The sequence below is a fragment of the Dipodomys spectabilis genome, unplaced genomic scaffold, assembly GCF_019054845.1.
Source record: "Dipodomys spectabilis isolate Male_0828 unplaced genomic scaffold, ASM1905484v1 ptg000096l, whole genome shotgun sequence".
In the NCBI taxonomy this organism is placed as follows: Eukaryota; Metazoa; Chordata; class Mammalia; order Rodentia; family Heteromyidae; genus Dipodomys; species Dipodomys spectabilis.
The window spans coordinates 18296142-18312581 of record NW_024870773.1 but is presented as its reverse complement, the minus strand read 5'-3'; the positions used below and the strand labels follow the sequence as shown (position 1 = coordinate 18312581).

The 16440-nt window shown below is 39.2% G+C and overlaps 1 protein-coding gene and 1 non-coding gene across 4 annotated transcripts in view; both read right to left on the bottom strand.

Annotated features, from left to right (window-relative positions):
• Usp6nl (USP6 N-terminal like) overlaps positions 1-16206 on the bottom strand; it is a 119620-nt gene extending 103414 nt beyond the window's left edge. For 2 of the 3 annotated variants that reach the window (XM_042686068.1, XM_042686072.1), the window contains exons 1-2: positions 16150-16206; positions 2361-2452 (exon numbers count right to left, since the gene is read on the bottom strand). In XM_042686068.1, the coding sequence (XP_042542002.1) occupies positions 2361-2364 (4 nt within the window). In that variant the 5' untranslated portion in view covers positions 2365-2452; positions 16150-16206. Of the gene's footprint in view, positions 1-2360; positions 2453-15035; positions 15054-16149 lie in introns of those variants that run through there. The other variant, XM_042686069.1, reaches the window with a different exon arrangement.
• Positions 14383-14488, bottom strand: LOC122113343. The gene has a single exon (XR_006148423.1). It is a non-coding gene; the product is annotated as a U6 spliceosomal RNA (small nuclear RNA).
• Positions 16207-16440: the final 234 nt, after the last annotated feature.

The window sequence follows — 16440 nt, the reverse complement described above, 5'->3', positions numbered from 1 at the left end:
AGGAACACAAAGTGTGAGACCAGCTGAAGCAAGCCACTCTAGATCCAGATCAGGAAAAAGCAGCAGGAGGTTTGACCCTCTGGGATAAGTGTAAAGAAAAGTGTTCCATATAAAGCAGACTCAGGAGCCAGGACCTGGGGTGGCACTCTTCCATGAGTATAAAGTAGGTTAAAAAAGAGTTCTGCCAACCCTGCTGAGCCTACAGCTTACAAGAAGTTGCTGACCTAATGCCAGCTGATTCAGTGACAGAATTTGTGATGTCCCCAATGTCACCATGGAACAGGGGCTCTGATCCACTAACACAGAGCCAATTCTGATCTCGAAACAACTACAGATGTAGTTGTCTCTAAGCCATAAAGAACACAGGACCAAAGAACACAGGGAAGGGAAGATAAAGACATAGGACCAAAATAATAATAATAATAATATTTCCATCACAATATGCCTGCAAAGCTACAGAAAACAGGTTTTCTTTAAAAAAAAATCATGGAGAAAAAGAAATTGTAGAAAGACAAGGACAAAGAAAAAAAAAAAAAAGTAAAATAAAAGAAATGAAAAAGAACTAGTGGACATAAAAAAGAATAAATTAAAAACTATTGTAAATGAAATATAACCACTGTAATTTAAAAGTAGAATTTTTTACACTATTAGGCACCTAACATATCATGATCCTCTCTCCCTTTTGCCATCAACCTCACAAGGCTGATTTTCAAGTGGAAAATACACTGTGTCAAACACTGAGATTCAAACTTAAAAAGCTTAAGCTACTTTTCCTCAAAACAACACATTCTTGACAAGTCATGTAAACAGACCCTAATATTACTAAAGTAGAAGAAAGTTTAGTTACCTACCCAAAATGTAAGCATTTTTTAAGTCAAAATTATCAACTCATTACCACCTTATCTAGTTAGAGGTTTACATTAAATAAGAATTCTCACAAAATTTCCTGCGTGGTCTAAAATAACAAAGGCTGCTTCTTTCCTAATTGGTATTTGATTGTACCTAACAACTATCCCTGTTTATTCAAATTACACCAACCAGAAAGTTATCCCACTGAACGTTTGGAAACTCAAGTCCACTTCTTATAATATTCTTAGTCGAAACTCAAAGATCTCACAATAATAAGCAGCTCATTTTCATTTATCAACTGCCCTAATTAATTATTATGTTAAGAAGAGCTGTCCTAATTCATCTTAAAGGAAATGAAAATAATTCACACAAAAATTAAACTCTTACATATTCTAATAAGGAAATACTCCATCCCAAAGTTTCCATAATCAGAAAATACATACTTTAAAACACGCCTGTTTTCCTAGCTACTTGAGATCTGAGGACCTCAGTTCAAAGCCAGACAACAAAAGTCCTTGAGACACTTATCTCCGATTAACCACTAAAAGCCGAAAGTAAAGCTGTGTGGCTCAGTGACAGTGTCAGCCTTGAGCAGAAAAGCTAAGGGATAGCACCCAGACTGGAGTTCAAGTCCTAGTACTGTGGCACACACGCACACACACACACAAGACTTCTTTTACGACTCCAACTACAGGAAAATCTCAATTCTTTCCTTATCCTCTAAAAGAAATTAGTTAACACAAAATAGTAAATCCAATTTTTTTTTTTTTGGGGGGGGTCCGATCATGGGGCCTGAACTCTGGGCCTGGGCGCTGTCCCTCAGCTCTTCGGCTCAAGGCTAGCGCTCTACCACTTGAGCCACAGCGCCACTTCCGGCTTTTTTCTTTTTCCTTATGTGGTGCTGAGGAATCGGACCCAGGACCTCATGCATGCAAGGCAAGCACTCTACCACTGAGCTACCTTCCCAGCCCCAAGGGGGCATACCATCCAGGAGTACCCACTATTGTCCAGTTTTATTTACAAACAGAAGTGAATCAAAATGGAGAGTAAATATTACATATACTTTCTTCTTACCACTGAGAAGACAAAAATCTTTATTAAATTTGGCTAAGTCCAGAATACACCGGTGTCTTTGTTCCATTAAAGGCATTAATAGTTTTATTTGGTGAAGTTTATTAACTCATTACCCAGTAATTAAATTTCACACAATAAAACCTTTTCAATTATAGTCAACTCCAATATTTCCTATTCAAATTTCTAGAGTCATTCTTAAATGGCTAGTCAATAGAAACTTTCAAATGATAGAACTAAATCAACTAAGAAACTAACCACAGGTTTCCTTATTATGACTAACATCTTAGAATAAAAACATCAAAAAGTATTTCCTTACTTTAATACAGACAAGTATTAGGGCTAACCAGAATTCCAATTTATCTAATGATACCTTTTTAGAAGTAGCACACTACAAACACTTCGGATACAGGTCAAATGAAACAAAGCAGCACACTTACTCATGACTGGAAATGTCTCTGTATGTTGTCCCAATCCAATATTAAACCAAAATCTACTGTCCAGGGCGTCTCAGAGGAATGCATGTCCTATTCTGAAAATGAGAAAGAAAAGAAATTATTATCAAAAGGTCAATATTTAAGATAAGGTCTTCTAAAGGGAAACAAAAACAATTTCATCTAAAAAATTCTTCTATTTTCAGAATCCTTTTCCATCATTTAATAAAATCTAAATACAATTGCTAATCAAACTTCAGAATATTATGATTCAGTTCACATCTTCCTTTATCTGAAACAGGATACTCAAAAAGTAAGTAATGCCAGGCACCTGTGTCTCATGCCTATAATCCTAGCTAACTCAGGAGGCTGAGATCTGAGGATCATGGTTCAAAGCTAGCCCGGATAGAAAAGTCCCCGTGAGTCTCTTATTTCCAATAACCCCTTAAAAACTGGAAGTGGTGCTGTGGTTCAATTGGTAGAGTGCTAGCACTGAGCACAGAGAGGCTCAGGGACAGTGCACAGACCCTGAGTTCAAGCCCCACAACCGACCAAAAAAAAAAAAAAAGTAATACATTTAAGGTATTACCATATAGAAACACTGATAATTCTCCACCAAAACTTATTCTCTATCCTCAACTAAGTCATAGAAAATACCAAATCTGCTAAATCCATTCAATCACATACAAATGATTTGTATCACATCAAATAAAGGTCACCAAAGTCATGCTATGGACTTTCTCATTTAAATTTCTCATTAAATGAAAAAAGGGAGGGGGAAGCAAAGCAAAAAAGGTTTTCTGTAATAACCCTACATTTACCCAACCATGTGGGCACAAGCCCCTTCAAGGCGTTTTTCCCCTAAGTATTTTTAAAATATTTTTTATAAGGATGTGCCAATGGCTCACACCTGTAATCCCCACTACTTAGGAGTCTGACAATGTTGGGATTGTAGTTCCAGGCCAGCCCGGGCAGAAAAAATTTCCTAAGACCCTTTTCTCAATAAAGAGCTAGAAACAGTAGCTTCTTGTTATCCTAGCTACCAGGAAGCCTGACATGAAAGTGGATCTCCCTCAAACATTCACCCAGGGAGCAAGATCCTATCTCAAAAATAAGGAGCAAAGGTCAGGACTAGTCATGTGGCTTACTGGTTAAGAACAACTGCTTAATAAACATGAGGCACTGAGTTCAAACCCCAGTACTGGCAAATACTCTATTATTTATTTGATAAAACATTACACTAAAACTTTCTTAGGTAGTTCTTTCCACTCAAGAATATAAAGCAAGTCAGAGGCAAGTGCCTCATGCCTGTAATTCTGGCTCCTTGAGAGGCTGAGATCTGAGGACTGCAGTTCAAAACTAGCCCTGGCAGGAAAGTCCATAACACTCTTATCTCCAATAGCCAGCAAAAAGCCAGAAGTGAAGCTGGGTCCCAAGTGGTAGAGCGCACAGGCCCTGAGTTCAAGCCTCAGTACATGCTCACGTACACACACACAAAGTATAAAGCATCAGAGTGGGAATTGTGGCTTAGTGGTAGAGTGCTTGCCTAGCATGCATGAGGCCCTGGGTTCGATTCCTCAGTGCCACATAAACAAACAATAATAATAAGGAAATTTCAAAATAAATCTAAAAAAAAAAAATAAACTACCAGTCTATGAGCTTTAAAGCTCATAGAACTTGATTTTTAAAAAAAGTATAAAGCATCATGCTGTATTAGGATTAATAAACAACCTCTCAGTAAGATTTATAACCCTTCCTTTCTTATTATTTAAATGAGGCATAAATACTAATGATATTTTAAAACATAACTACAGATACACAAATGCCTGCCTAAATCTAATATATAAATTTCACAGGTAAGATAAGATCACATTTGATATAAAATTCACACTTGTGCTATATCACACACATAATTTCCTTCCTAAACCAATAACCCACTTCCTATTATCACAAAAAGTGCCAGTGATTTTATTTTCTAAATCAATTAAGGAAATAATACTAAGTCTCTCTGCTGTAACACTTTTTAAAAAAAGAAATAATACTAAGAGGGTAAAGAGAGAGAGGGAGTCAGACTGAGTGGGATACATTATTTGCAAGTGCAGAAATAACACAACGAACCTCCACTTTGTGAAATTAATGTATGCTAAAAAGCAAAGACGTTTTTAAGCTTGAAAAAAAGTTTGCCTCATGTATATACTCTCTACTCATGTCATGTAATACACATGAGAAATACGCATTAACAAGATGAAAAAGACTGCATCAACATGTGTATACACTATAATTAGCAGTGACATATAATCACAGTTGTACACATAATCACCTGAAAGCTGACCCAGTTTTTGTTTTGCCTTATCTGTGTACTAGTAAGTTATTTCCATTTCCAGATAACTCAATTATCCCAAGGAAAAAAGAAGTTGTATGGAAAACCAAAAACAACATATAATCAACCTGTTAGTTTTGTAGTACAAGATGAAAGTTTCTCATGATAAGTACATACCATGATGTCACTTGAATTAGGACTTGTTTTCTTTCCTTGGAAACTAAGTGGAACATGCTGACCTGGAAAATGCTGAATGATGACAAGGAAAGGCTTGTCCATGCTTCAACACAAAGTACATGGAATGTTCATGCATGGCCCACTTGCATTTATACTTATACAATCTAGTCTCTTTACCCAGGGACTCTCCTCCTTAGTCATGTTTATATCAAATTTTTATCTGAAATTTTCCAAATGGTAACATCCAAATACTTTGTACTAGAAAATGCCCATCCCCCCACCGTAATTATAAGTAGCTGCATGAACAATTAACCCAAGGATTTAAGTAAAAACATCAAGAGTTTTCTCAGCACTCAAAAGAGCATCCTCAAGATACCACCAAGATCTCAACAACACCCAGATAAGAAAACTTACAACCCAGGCTCATGCTTATAATCCTTATAATGCTTATAATCCTAATATAATGCTTATAATCCTAGCAACTCACTCGGGGAGATCTGGGGTCAAAGTTCAAAGCCAGCCCAGGCAGGAAAGTCTGTGAGAATCTTATCTCCAATTAACCACCAGAAAACTAGACATGGAGTTGTGGCTCAAAGTGGTAGAGTACTAGCCTTGAGCTCTGAGTTCAAGCTGGATGACCAACAAGAACAAAAAAAGAAAAATTTATGAACATTGGATTCATAAACTCATCATTTAAAGTAATAAATGTACCCATCTTATATTTATAAATATGTAACACATTTATTAGAATTTAAGATAGACTTCTTAGAAACCTTATGAATGAATTACAACTGGGGTCACTTTTTCAAGAGTCTGAGCCAATTATAGCATTATATTTTCAAACCTATTTTTTCAGGTAGGTTGTCTATTAGTTCTTTTAAGCAGTAGTTCAAGATAAAATGAGATTTCCCTTCTCCCCTAAACACTGTTTTGCATGCCATCCAAGAAAGAAAAGCTAATGTGTCTTACATCCACAATTTCACATACAAGATAGAGTGGGATACTTGTGCAAATTCTGAGCTTTACTCTTCCATTTTCAAGTATTCTGGGCTTTGGGAAAATGGTCATATGCTTTGCTGTTACAAAACTGACTACCCTCTCCAACTGGAGGTTGTAAAAGCTCATCTGCACTCTCCTGAACTCCTGCAATGCACCCAAAGAAATACACACCCCAGGTAGTGCCAGTAGAAGCAGATACCTGGCATATTACTGAAGCCAACATACAGCTTTTTTCCAAATCCAGCCAAACTCAAAGTCAGCAGATACCATTCAAAATGAGTACCTTATATGCTACTGAAAGTTTGTAGTTGTTACACAGTATTATAGCCAAAGATGACTAAAACAGAAAATATAGTAACTTTAAAAGCAAATTTACTATCATTTCAAGTTAAGAGTCGCACCTAAAAATCTGGTCATATACTATTAATAAGAAACATTTAAATCACTACAACACTACAGGTTACAAATAAAAATTTGAAATGTTTATCGGACAAACCAAAAGAGAGACGTGATAACAGTAACTAAAAACTGTTCATGGGGCTTTGTGTAGCTTAGTGGTAAAGTGTTCACCTGGTGTGGAGTTTAATCTCTTAACTCTGAAAAAAAAAGAAAAAAGAAAGAAAAGAAAAAGAAAAACAGTTTTTTAAAGAATGGGAGGGAATGGGCTGGGAAAATGGCTCAGTGGTAGAGTGCTTGCCTCCCATGCATGAGGCCCTGGGTACGATTCCTCAGTACCACGTAAGCAGAAAAAAAAAAAAAAAAAGCCAGAAGTGGCGCTGTGGCTCAAGTGGTAGAGAGATAGCCTTGAGCTGAAGAGCTGAGGGACAGCGCCCAGGCCCAGAGTTCAGGCCCCCCCACCCCCACCACCACCAACAACAACAAAACACTCATAGCAATGTTATTTTTGATACTAAAAAACTGAAATTGTCATCTGAGGGATTATCTTTTTATATGCAAATATGCAATGAAATGAACCAAATGTATGTATATCAACAGGTCTCACAACAATTAGTGATAGGTACTTACGTTTGTTATATTAGTTATATATGTGTATTCGTAGTTACAATGAGACAATGATATCCTTTATTTAAACAATGGCAGTAAAGTGAGTAAGAAAGATCTTCTAGCCTGGGACTGGCCTAAGCTGAGAGGGATATTAGTCTTTATGCAACATATTACATATAGTGTTTTGTATGAATCACATATTTTACAGTTCAATATAAAAAAATTGTAAAAGAATTATAAATAAGAACATAAATATATGAAACCACATGTACAGAGGAGTTAAATGCAGTTTACAATCTTTAAGCCATAATTAAGATGCAGAAACAGTTGTAATGACTCATTTTTCCTTAAAAGACAAATACAAGTCAAAGCCAGTTCCACCTTTTATGTGAAAAGATCTATGATTATACATTTTCCATATGTCTAACAGCTAGCTACCCAAGTTGGATCATTTGTGCTGTCTGATCACAGCTGTCTGACACTAAAGCCTCTCCTCTCCCTTTCACAGCTGTAGAGTCCTAGCTCATTTTCTATTAGAAATACCTAAAGCCTGTTTTTCTATTGCTATTTGTTGAACTGTCGTTCCTTCCCACATACACATACACACAACACACACACACAAAATTTCCTTCAGTCTGGCACTGTCAGTGCAAAAAATTATAAACGTTCATGTCCAATATTAAGGGTCTGAATGAGTTGTTCATTTACATGTAATAGTGTTACATCTGTACTAAAAATGTTCCAAAGAAATATAATGACAAGGAATGAATGAATGCATATTGAAAGTAGGTTTTATACAACTTTATCAGAATCAGCAATGAGTATTAGAAATGAAGACTCCCTAAGCTAAATGTATTTATTTCCTCAAAGGCTTACTTAAATTACTAATTCTTAATTTAAAACAGATAATACATAAATTTATTATACATCCAATAAACACTTATTAAGCAGGTATACGAGTCAGGCTGTATGATAGGCACAACAGAGACCCATGAACAAAACAAGGACCAGCTCTCATGGACTTTATCTAACAGTACTAGTAACTTCTTAATCAGATTCACATTCATTGTTCTGCTATGTAGATGAGGGCATTCTAGATAAAGAGCTAACTTCAACTAATGTTGAAGTCATTCACTGACACAGTCTCACCATGATACTTATACAATTCTTAGGCTTTCTGTCAATAATGCTCTTTCACAATTTATACCTCTGAAACACAATGCTAAATTCCCACAATTTATTTTCCCCAGTTTTAAGAACAGCTAGAGAGAAAAGGTTTGTTTATCATATTCACTAAATCAACAAAATACTTCCTGCTAATAAGATCAAAGAATGAGATGGGCCCAGAGCAAAGGAGAAATCATTTGGTTTCATCAGTTTGTTTACACATGTATGTTAATGAAACATGAGATAAGAATAAGGTCGAATTTCTCCTTCCACAGGTAGAATTTAAGTTAGGTTTCCAAAAGGCCTTATCAAATTCCAGTAGCTTTTCTCTGGTCAAAATGTCAACTTGCAGGCATTTTGGAAGGCACAATGTCCATTCCACATCTCATCTTCCTTCTTTATATTTTGGGGGCCTTTCAAAAGTGACTTGTTATAGTTGCTTTAAGCACTTCACATATCATAATTAGAACTGTACATATGGCTGGGCTCTGTAGATAAGACCTAAAAAAAAAAAAAAAAAAAAGAAGAAGAAGAAAAAGAACAGAATACCACTGGTTTTTAGATGCTATTTTAAAAGTCAGCTGAAAATTCTGGACTGCCAACTATAATGTCTACTTTTTAAAAGTAGACATACTGCCAGGTACCAATGGCTCTCACACCTGTAATCCTAGCTACTCAGGAGGCTGAGAATCTGAGGACTGAGCTTCCAAGTCAGCACCAACAGCAAAGTTCCTGAGGCTTTTATCTCCAATTGATCACTAAAAGGCCAATAGTGGAGCTGTGACTCAAGTGGTAGAGCACCAGCCTTGAGTGGAAAAATCTAAATGACAATGCCTAGTTTCTGAGTTCAAGCCGCAGGTCCAGTAGATACTATGTGCAAGCATGGGAATAGGGGGAAGGGGAAAGTAGGTCTATTTCTAAACCTATCTTTAAGGAATTAAAATTTAGTTACATTCTCAACACCAGAATGTGCTCTGCCATTCATTATATATACACATCTTGTATTCAATTAGCTAGTTGTACAATATGAAAAAAACTGCTCCATTGGCTTCTGATAACAAAATAAAGACAAACTTGGTAAGATCCTCAAAAGTGCTACAATGTAAACAAAAGTGCTACATGAAGCTGGAGGAAGTGGGAGTAAAGGGCTTCAGTTCAATCCTAAGGCCCTGAACTAACAGAAAATGTATAAATTTCTAAGCCTGAGGGTGTGGATACACTTAGTTGGGGGGGGGGGGGGGGGCAGGAGAACTTAACAAGATGGTAGTAGAGGATAAATCACCAAGGAAATCATTGAAGGTAAGTCCTAGATGCAACAGTTTTCCAGCTCTGCTATTATTAACCAGCTGTAGGAATTCAGATCAAATCACTTTGCTTCTCTGAGCCTCAGTTTCTTTATTTGTAAAGTCAAGGTTAAACTTTCCAGCCAGCCTACTACTCAGGATTTTCATGGGATTATGCATGAATAATGATTTAGTTAAATACTCTGTAAAGCTGTCGAATGTATTACTAATAAAACACTTCTGGCTCATTTGAAAGATAATTTATAAGATCCTTTTATTCACTGTACTAGATTATGTCAAATTATTATCCTTAAAGAAAATATTTAAAGAAAAATACTTCCTAAACAAAGCTGATCAAAGAGCTTAGAATGAAAACTGACAATATAAATGGTAAACAAAATGTGATACAAATTGATAAAGGATAGGCTCAGTATCTCTCCAACAAGCAATTTTTTTTTAATTTCAAAAGTTTCTCTTCAGCAACTAATGTATATAATCTTAGCACCATTTGAATACACATTTTTAAATTCTGTTTTAATACTGAGCCTGCTACTTCACAAATTCTTTTATGTAATCTCTACTTTCCAATAACTAGCATCCAGTTGGGAAAGTAAAGCACAAATACAGGAAAGTTACATAAAAGACAAAGATGAAGCACCTGCACTCTTAAGAAAGATAAACCAAGTATTTTAGACCATCCCCTCCTGCTTAAAGACAGAGCTAGCCCCCTTCCTCTCCCTTGCAAAAAAAAAGAGAGAGAGAGAGAGAGAGAGATGGGGCTGGGAAGGTGGCTCAGTGGTAGCATGCATGAGGCCCTGGGTTCGATTCTTCAGCACCACATAAGTAGAAAAAGCCGGAAGTGGTGCTATGGCTCAAATGGTAGAGCTGAGGGACAGTGCCCAGGCCCAGAGTTGAGGGAGGGAGGGAGAGAGAGAGAACACTACATAGAGTTTTGAGATATTAAAGATACTAGGGATATAAACTGGTACCAATACTTTGAGAAAAGGTTTGCTAAGTAACTACTACATTTGTTATACATTACGCAACAATTTCATTCTTAAAAATATGTCCAAAAGGAAAGAGTCCATATAACCAAGAAAATATACATACAAGCATGTCTATTAAAAGTAGAGAGCATAAATAGTGACATAGTCTAGTGCTAGGCTATCTCTATGAGCAGACTGCATTTTCCAATAATGGTCCAACACGCTCTTCCAGAATCTTGTGATTCCCCTTCAAGAAATCAAGTCCTTTTCTTCTCACTTGAACGGGTAGGCATGCAACTCCCTGAAAAAAATAATAAGCAGTGGAAGCTGTACCACATAATCTCAAGGCTAAGCGATAAAGGCAATGAAGCTTCTGTCTGGCTCACATTCTTTTGCCTAACCTTTCTGCTCGCCTCCCTTCTCCCTTAAAAAAGTGAATCCCAAAAGAAAGAATTTGGAAGTAAACTAAACCAGCTCTTGAATAGACCGAGAAAAAAAAAATCTCAGTTTGGATAAAAGTGATCCCAAGTGCCTTGCAAAAGCAAAGGAAAAATCTTTCCTTCAATCTATACATAACCTCTTCTAGAAACACAATGGCCAACACACACTTAAAAGCACAAAAGGAGAAATAAAGGGGGAAGGGCAAAACCTACAGCAGTTCAGGGTAGAGTTACCATGCTTATTCCTTCCAATAGAACAGGTACAAAATTTGAAATTTTTGATAGGAAAATAGAAACTACAAGTAGCATTATCTGAAAAAGAACGAGAAATAAAAATCACAAATGTTAATTCCAGGGAATACATTTACAAATAGATACTAGTGAACACTAACTTACTACACTATAAGATAGGCCAGAAGAAAACATCCAGAACAAAACAAAGAAGCTAAACATGAAAAAATAAGACACAAAATACACAGAGAATACAGTAAAATGATCTAATATTTTATAATTGAATCTCCAGAAAGACTAAGAGGGGGAAAGACAGAAGGGGAAAGGGGGGGGGGGGGGGGGGAGAAGAGGGGAAATCTAAAATTTCTAACACAAAAGGAAAATATTAAAAGAAGCTGGAAAATGAGACAAACTACAAACAAAACCAGCAAGAAACTAAAGCTGACTTCTGAAGCAAAAAAATACTAAAGTATTATATACTGTATCTATCACATATTATATAGTGAATATACATATCTTCATACGTATATACATATATATGAACATAGATGAAATAAAGACACTCTCAGACTAAAAAGTTAGAACATATCAGATCCACTCAAAAGAAAATACTGAAAGGTTCTCATCAGGTGTAAGTAAAATTATCCAAGATGGAAGCTCAATAACGCAAGAGGGAATGAGGGGGGGAAAATGCACTGTTTAACGGAATAACAGTAGACATAGGCTTGTGGGATTTTTAAATATACATATGCATTTTAAAACTTAACAATCATGAAGAGATGAAGGGAGTGAGGAAGGGAGGGAGGGAAGCTACTGAACTAAATCTTGTCTTTCCTTTTTCAGTGCTGAGGATCAAACCCATAGCCTTGTGCTTGCTAGGCAAGTGCTTTACCACTACATCCCAGTCCTGAGCTAAATTTTTAAATATATTTTATTGTTATTATTAAGGTATTGTACAGAGAGGCTGTCATTTCATAAGTTTGGTAAAGAGTACAATTCTTTTAGGACAATGTCACCCCTTCCTTTGCTTTCCCAGTTTGCCCCTCTTGTACCTGCTGACAAATTACATAGCTCATTTTCCACACTGTCTATTGAATACAGAACTAAACGTTTATAAAGGCTTTTCACTGACTAGGAATAGGACAAAATTCTCAATATTATATGTTGATAAGTATATTCCATTTTTTAAATAAACACAAAGGTAACAGTAAGAAAACAGGGGGGTGGGGATGAAGGAAATGGTACAGGTTATTTTTATGCCAGTCCTGGGGCTTGAACTCAGTGCCTTGGTGCTGTCCTTAAGTCTTTTTTGCTCAAGTCCAGCAATCTACCACTTGAGTCACAACTCCACTTCTGGCTTTTTAAGTGTTAACTGGAAATAGGAGTCTCATGGACATTTCCTGCGTAGACTGGTTTCAAACTGAGATCATCAGGTCGCAGTCTCCTGAGCTGCTAGGATTGCCCGCATGAGCCCCCATTACCCAGGGCAAGTTTAACCTGGTGTGGGGAGATAAACATAAAACAGGTGAGACAAGTAATTTCAAAAATTAATTTTAAAGCATTTTTATCAGTTGCATGTCAATTCTAGCTCCCCTACACATAACTAGTGCTTATAAATCTTAGCCTCAACATCGATTCCATTTTTGTATGACTCATTACAAATATCTATTTTGCCTTTTCTTACTAGAAACGCTAACATTGAAATATCCAAAACCCAAATAAAATGAAACAAAAACTAAGAGCCCAGATAGCCAACTCACTTATAAATATTGCATTAATTCTATAATAAAATATTAATTTGCCATCATTGATCTATTTAACATGATTAATTGCAATATTAATACATTAAGAAACTTTAAAATGAGATTCTTTCATGGTAATTTTAATTCACTTTCTGATCCAATGTCAGAAAAATTCCAGGATAAAAGTATAATGATATTCTACTCATAACACTGTCAGCAAGACACAGGTATGATATGAACCTCTATCACAAGATAACTAATCTCTGCAGAGCCAACTTCACAAGACATAAAACTCCAGAGAGTCCTGATCTTTCTATAAGCAAATGAGGCTACTTAAATACTATTTTTTTTTTTTTTTTTTTTTAGTATAGATGGCTCCTATAATTTTGTGAAGAGTCGGCACTTCCCAGTCTAGGGCTGGGAAGGTGGCTCAGTGGTAGAGTGCATGAGGCCCTGGGTTCAATACTTCAGCACCACATAAGCAGAAAAAGCTGGAAGTGGCTCTGTGGCTCAAGTGGCAGAGTGGCTCACCATGAGCTGAAGAGCTGAGGAACAGTGTCCAGGTCCAGAGTTCAGGCCCCACAACCAACAAAAAAAATGAATAAATAAATAAATAAATAAGACAGTCTAAGCTACTCAAAAAGATGAAATCAAAATACTATTCTGCTATCATAATCCCTGTAAATAAATTGAATATTTTATTAACATGTGATCCTAGCTTTATAGCTACAGAAACTAAAAGTTAAAGCAAGGCTTGTAAAAGTCAGCAGCAAAGTGCACAGAGTGTCATTTCCAGGCCTAGTGCAGTTAGGGTCAAATCAACTGAGTCCTTTCTATATGACTATGAAAGAAAATTGAGTCAGTTCATTCAGATAATTAGAGAACAGTGCCAAGGAAGGAGCCGTCTCTTAAAATAAAGTGATTGCTTACATAGGACGTAGAGAGGTATTTAATACACAAACATTTTTATTTACCCTCCACAGTAAGCTCCCCAGTTCAGGGCTATGTATATATTCTTTTCCTACCCTCCAAGTTTTCAAACCCTCCCCTAACTCCTCTTTTCACCTATCTTCTCCCATCCTTCACGTCTCACAAATTACTTTAAGAAAACTACTGACTCATCCAAAACCTAGGTTTTAGAGATCTGTGTACTGTACTTCAAAGGACTAGTCCACTTCTTGAAAACAAGGTACCTGCCACAAATTCCTGGGCTACACAGAAGCACTCCAGAAGTAAGTCTCTCCGACTTTACAAAAAAAAAAAAAAGAAGGAAGGAAGTGTAGAGTTACCATGCTCAAAAAAGTAATTTGCATGAGGTGATGCAGCCTAGAAATGACAGGGCCACTCACTGTCCATGAGTCCAATTCCATACTCTCCAATCCTACTATATGGAGGCGTGCTAGAAGCCTGTTTTCCTTGACATTATTGTTTTTGTATTAATGTCCATGTAAAACTTTGACATTTTTGTAAGAGGGAAACTGTGACTCTTTACCATTAAATGAAATCTAAGAAAGTAATATGATTTTCAAACCACACACTGAAGGGAACAAACTGTAACTTTCTGATACTTAGTAGTCTGAACTGGACTAGAAATAAAAAGAGAAAGCTTCACCACTGCCTTAACATGACTGAGCTTTATTTCGTTTTTAGGGAAAGCGTTTAAAAATATGGAAGAATGTAAAACACTTCATGAGTCTGCAGGTCATGGGTCATGTTGCCCAGAAGTCATGCTAATCTTCTCTGCATCCTTCCAATTTTAGTCTATGTGTTACCCAAGCAAGCACTTCCTCAGCTTTTAACCAAAGCAATTGTTCTCAATTTGCTACTAACTTAAACTTACTGGCCTCGGTTTCACCCATTTCTACTGGCTACAAAACGGAACAGAAATTTGATACAGTGGCAAAGACTAACTTTGGAGACCCAGTCTGAAACCTCTGTAGCTGATAGCTATCTTGGTTCCCAATAATGGTTGAAGATGATCAATTTATACATCAGGGAGCCAAACATGACACTTATACTTAACTGGCTGGTTTAACCAAGACATTTGTCTCACTAGGAGCTATTATCCCCCAGGACAAAATGCTGTAATGAAATATCTGTACCAGAAGCAAGTACCAAGGAGAGTCTCACAGTTTAGACAAAGAGCAGTGAATATCAACACTAAAGTTCTCGGGACAAAACTTCTAGTTTGGCAAAGGATGCTTTTCTGAATGCCTCTATAGGACACCTCGTTAATTCTTTCAAGACATAACCAGCCAAGGCATTTCTGTCAGTTCACCATACCAGTACTTGTCATTGGGACTGTGCTTTTCCTTTGAAAGCTAGTTTTACCTTCGTTAGCAATTATCTGTCACTTGAGTACTCTGACTTCCAGTTTAGTTGACTATGTGGAACGCAACACACAGGATTCACATCCCTTTTGAGCAATGAATCACACCATGTTTACACGTTTTATTATAAAAGAATGGTAAACGAGAAAAAAAAATTGGTCCGTTTACTGTGAGAAAACTACTGTTCGCTCGCTGTGAACTTATGAAAGCTTACTAGAAGGATGTCAAGAAAGTTAAAGGTCTTCCGCCGGACGGAGAACTTCTCTCGTTAAATGTAGGGGAGAGGTGGCCAGGATGATCTCAATCAACTATCCCAGAGCTTTAATTATCTTTTATGAAAGGACTGATAAAGGATCGAATCGCACAAGCAGGACGCTGAGAACAGTGTTATCCGCTCTCCCCCCCCCCCCCCATTAAAGTCACAGTCTCGCCCCGACTCAACCGCGGCTTTCCAGGCCCGAGGGGACGCGTACAGCACATCCAAGTGTTCTTTCTTTAAAGCAAAAACACAAGTTCATCGGTGGGCTGAACGGAGAGAAGGGGCCCGGGGCCCCGGTGCTCGGGTTGGCGGGCCCGCAAACACCTGCGAGCCGGCGTTCTCACGCGCGCCGCGCCGCGCCTCCGCGCGAGCTGCCAACTACTCTGCAAACTTCGCACCGGCGTCCCGACTCCCCGGCCCTCCCGAGCCCTCGCCCGCCCGCCCGTCCCCCGGGCACACCGAGCTCCGCCCGACATCCCGGCGACCGTCTCAGAGGAAGCACGTTCGGCCCAGCCGGGCCCACCCCGGGCGCCCTAGAAACTCACCCGGCCCCGCGGTCACCCGGAGGGGGGGACCGAAACTTCCCGCCTCCCCGCGGGCGCCGGGCCGCGCCGGGCCCCGCCCAGCTCCGCGCCCCCCGCCGACCTGCCAATCACCCGCGGACCTCCCCCCCCGGGGGGCGCCCCGCGCACGCGCCCGGCCCCGGGACCCCCCGGCTGAGCCGGAGCTGCCGCAGCCCCCCCCCACCCCCCACCACGTCCGGGAATGGCGGCGTCCGGCTCCCCGGGGGCCATCCTAGCCCCAGGCGCCCGCCGTCCCCCGCGGCTCCCCCCCCCCCCGGGGGAAAGGGCCCTACCTCAGGACGGTCCCGCCGGCGGAGGCTGCGGGGCGGGCGGCGCGGGCCGTGCCGGGCGGAGCGGCCGAGCAGGTCCGGCGGCGCGGCGCGGCGGCGGCGGCGGCTACCGCAGTGCCCTCCGCCCCATTGTTTCCCTTCCAGAGAGGATCCCGGCGAAGCCGAGCCCGGGAACCAGGAAGTTCCCCGGCGCGACACCTCCTGCCGCCGCTATGGAAACGGCCCCCGCCTCCCAGGGCGGCTCGCCCGGGACCCCGCCTCCGCGCCGCCGGCCCCGCCCGCCTCACCGGCCGC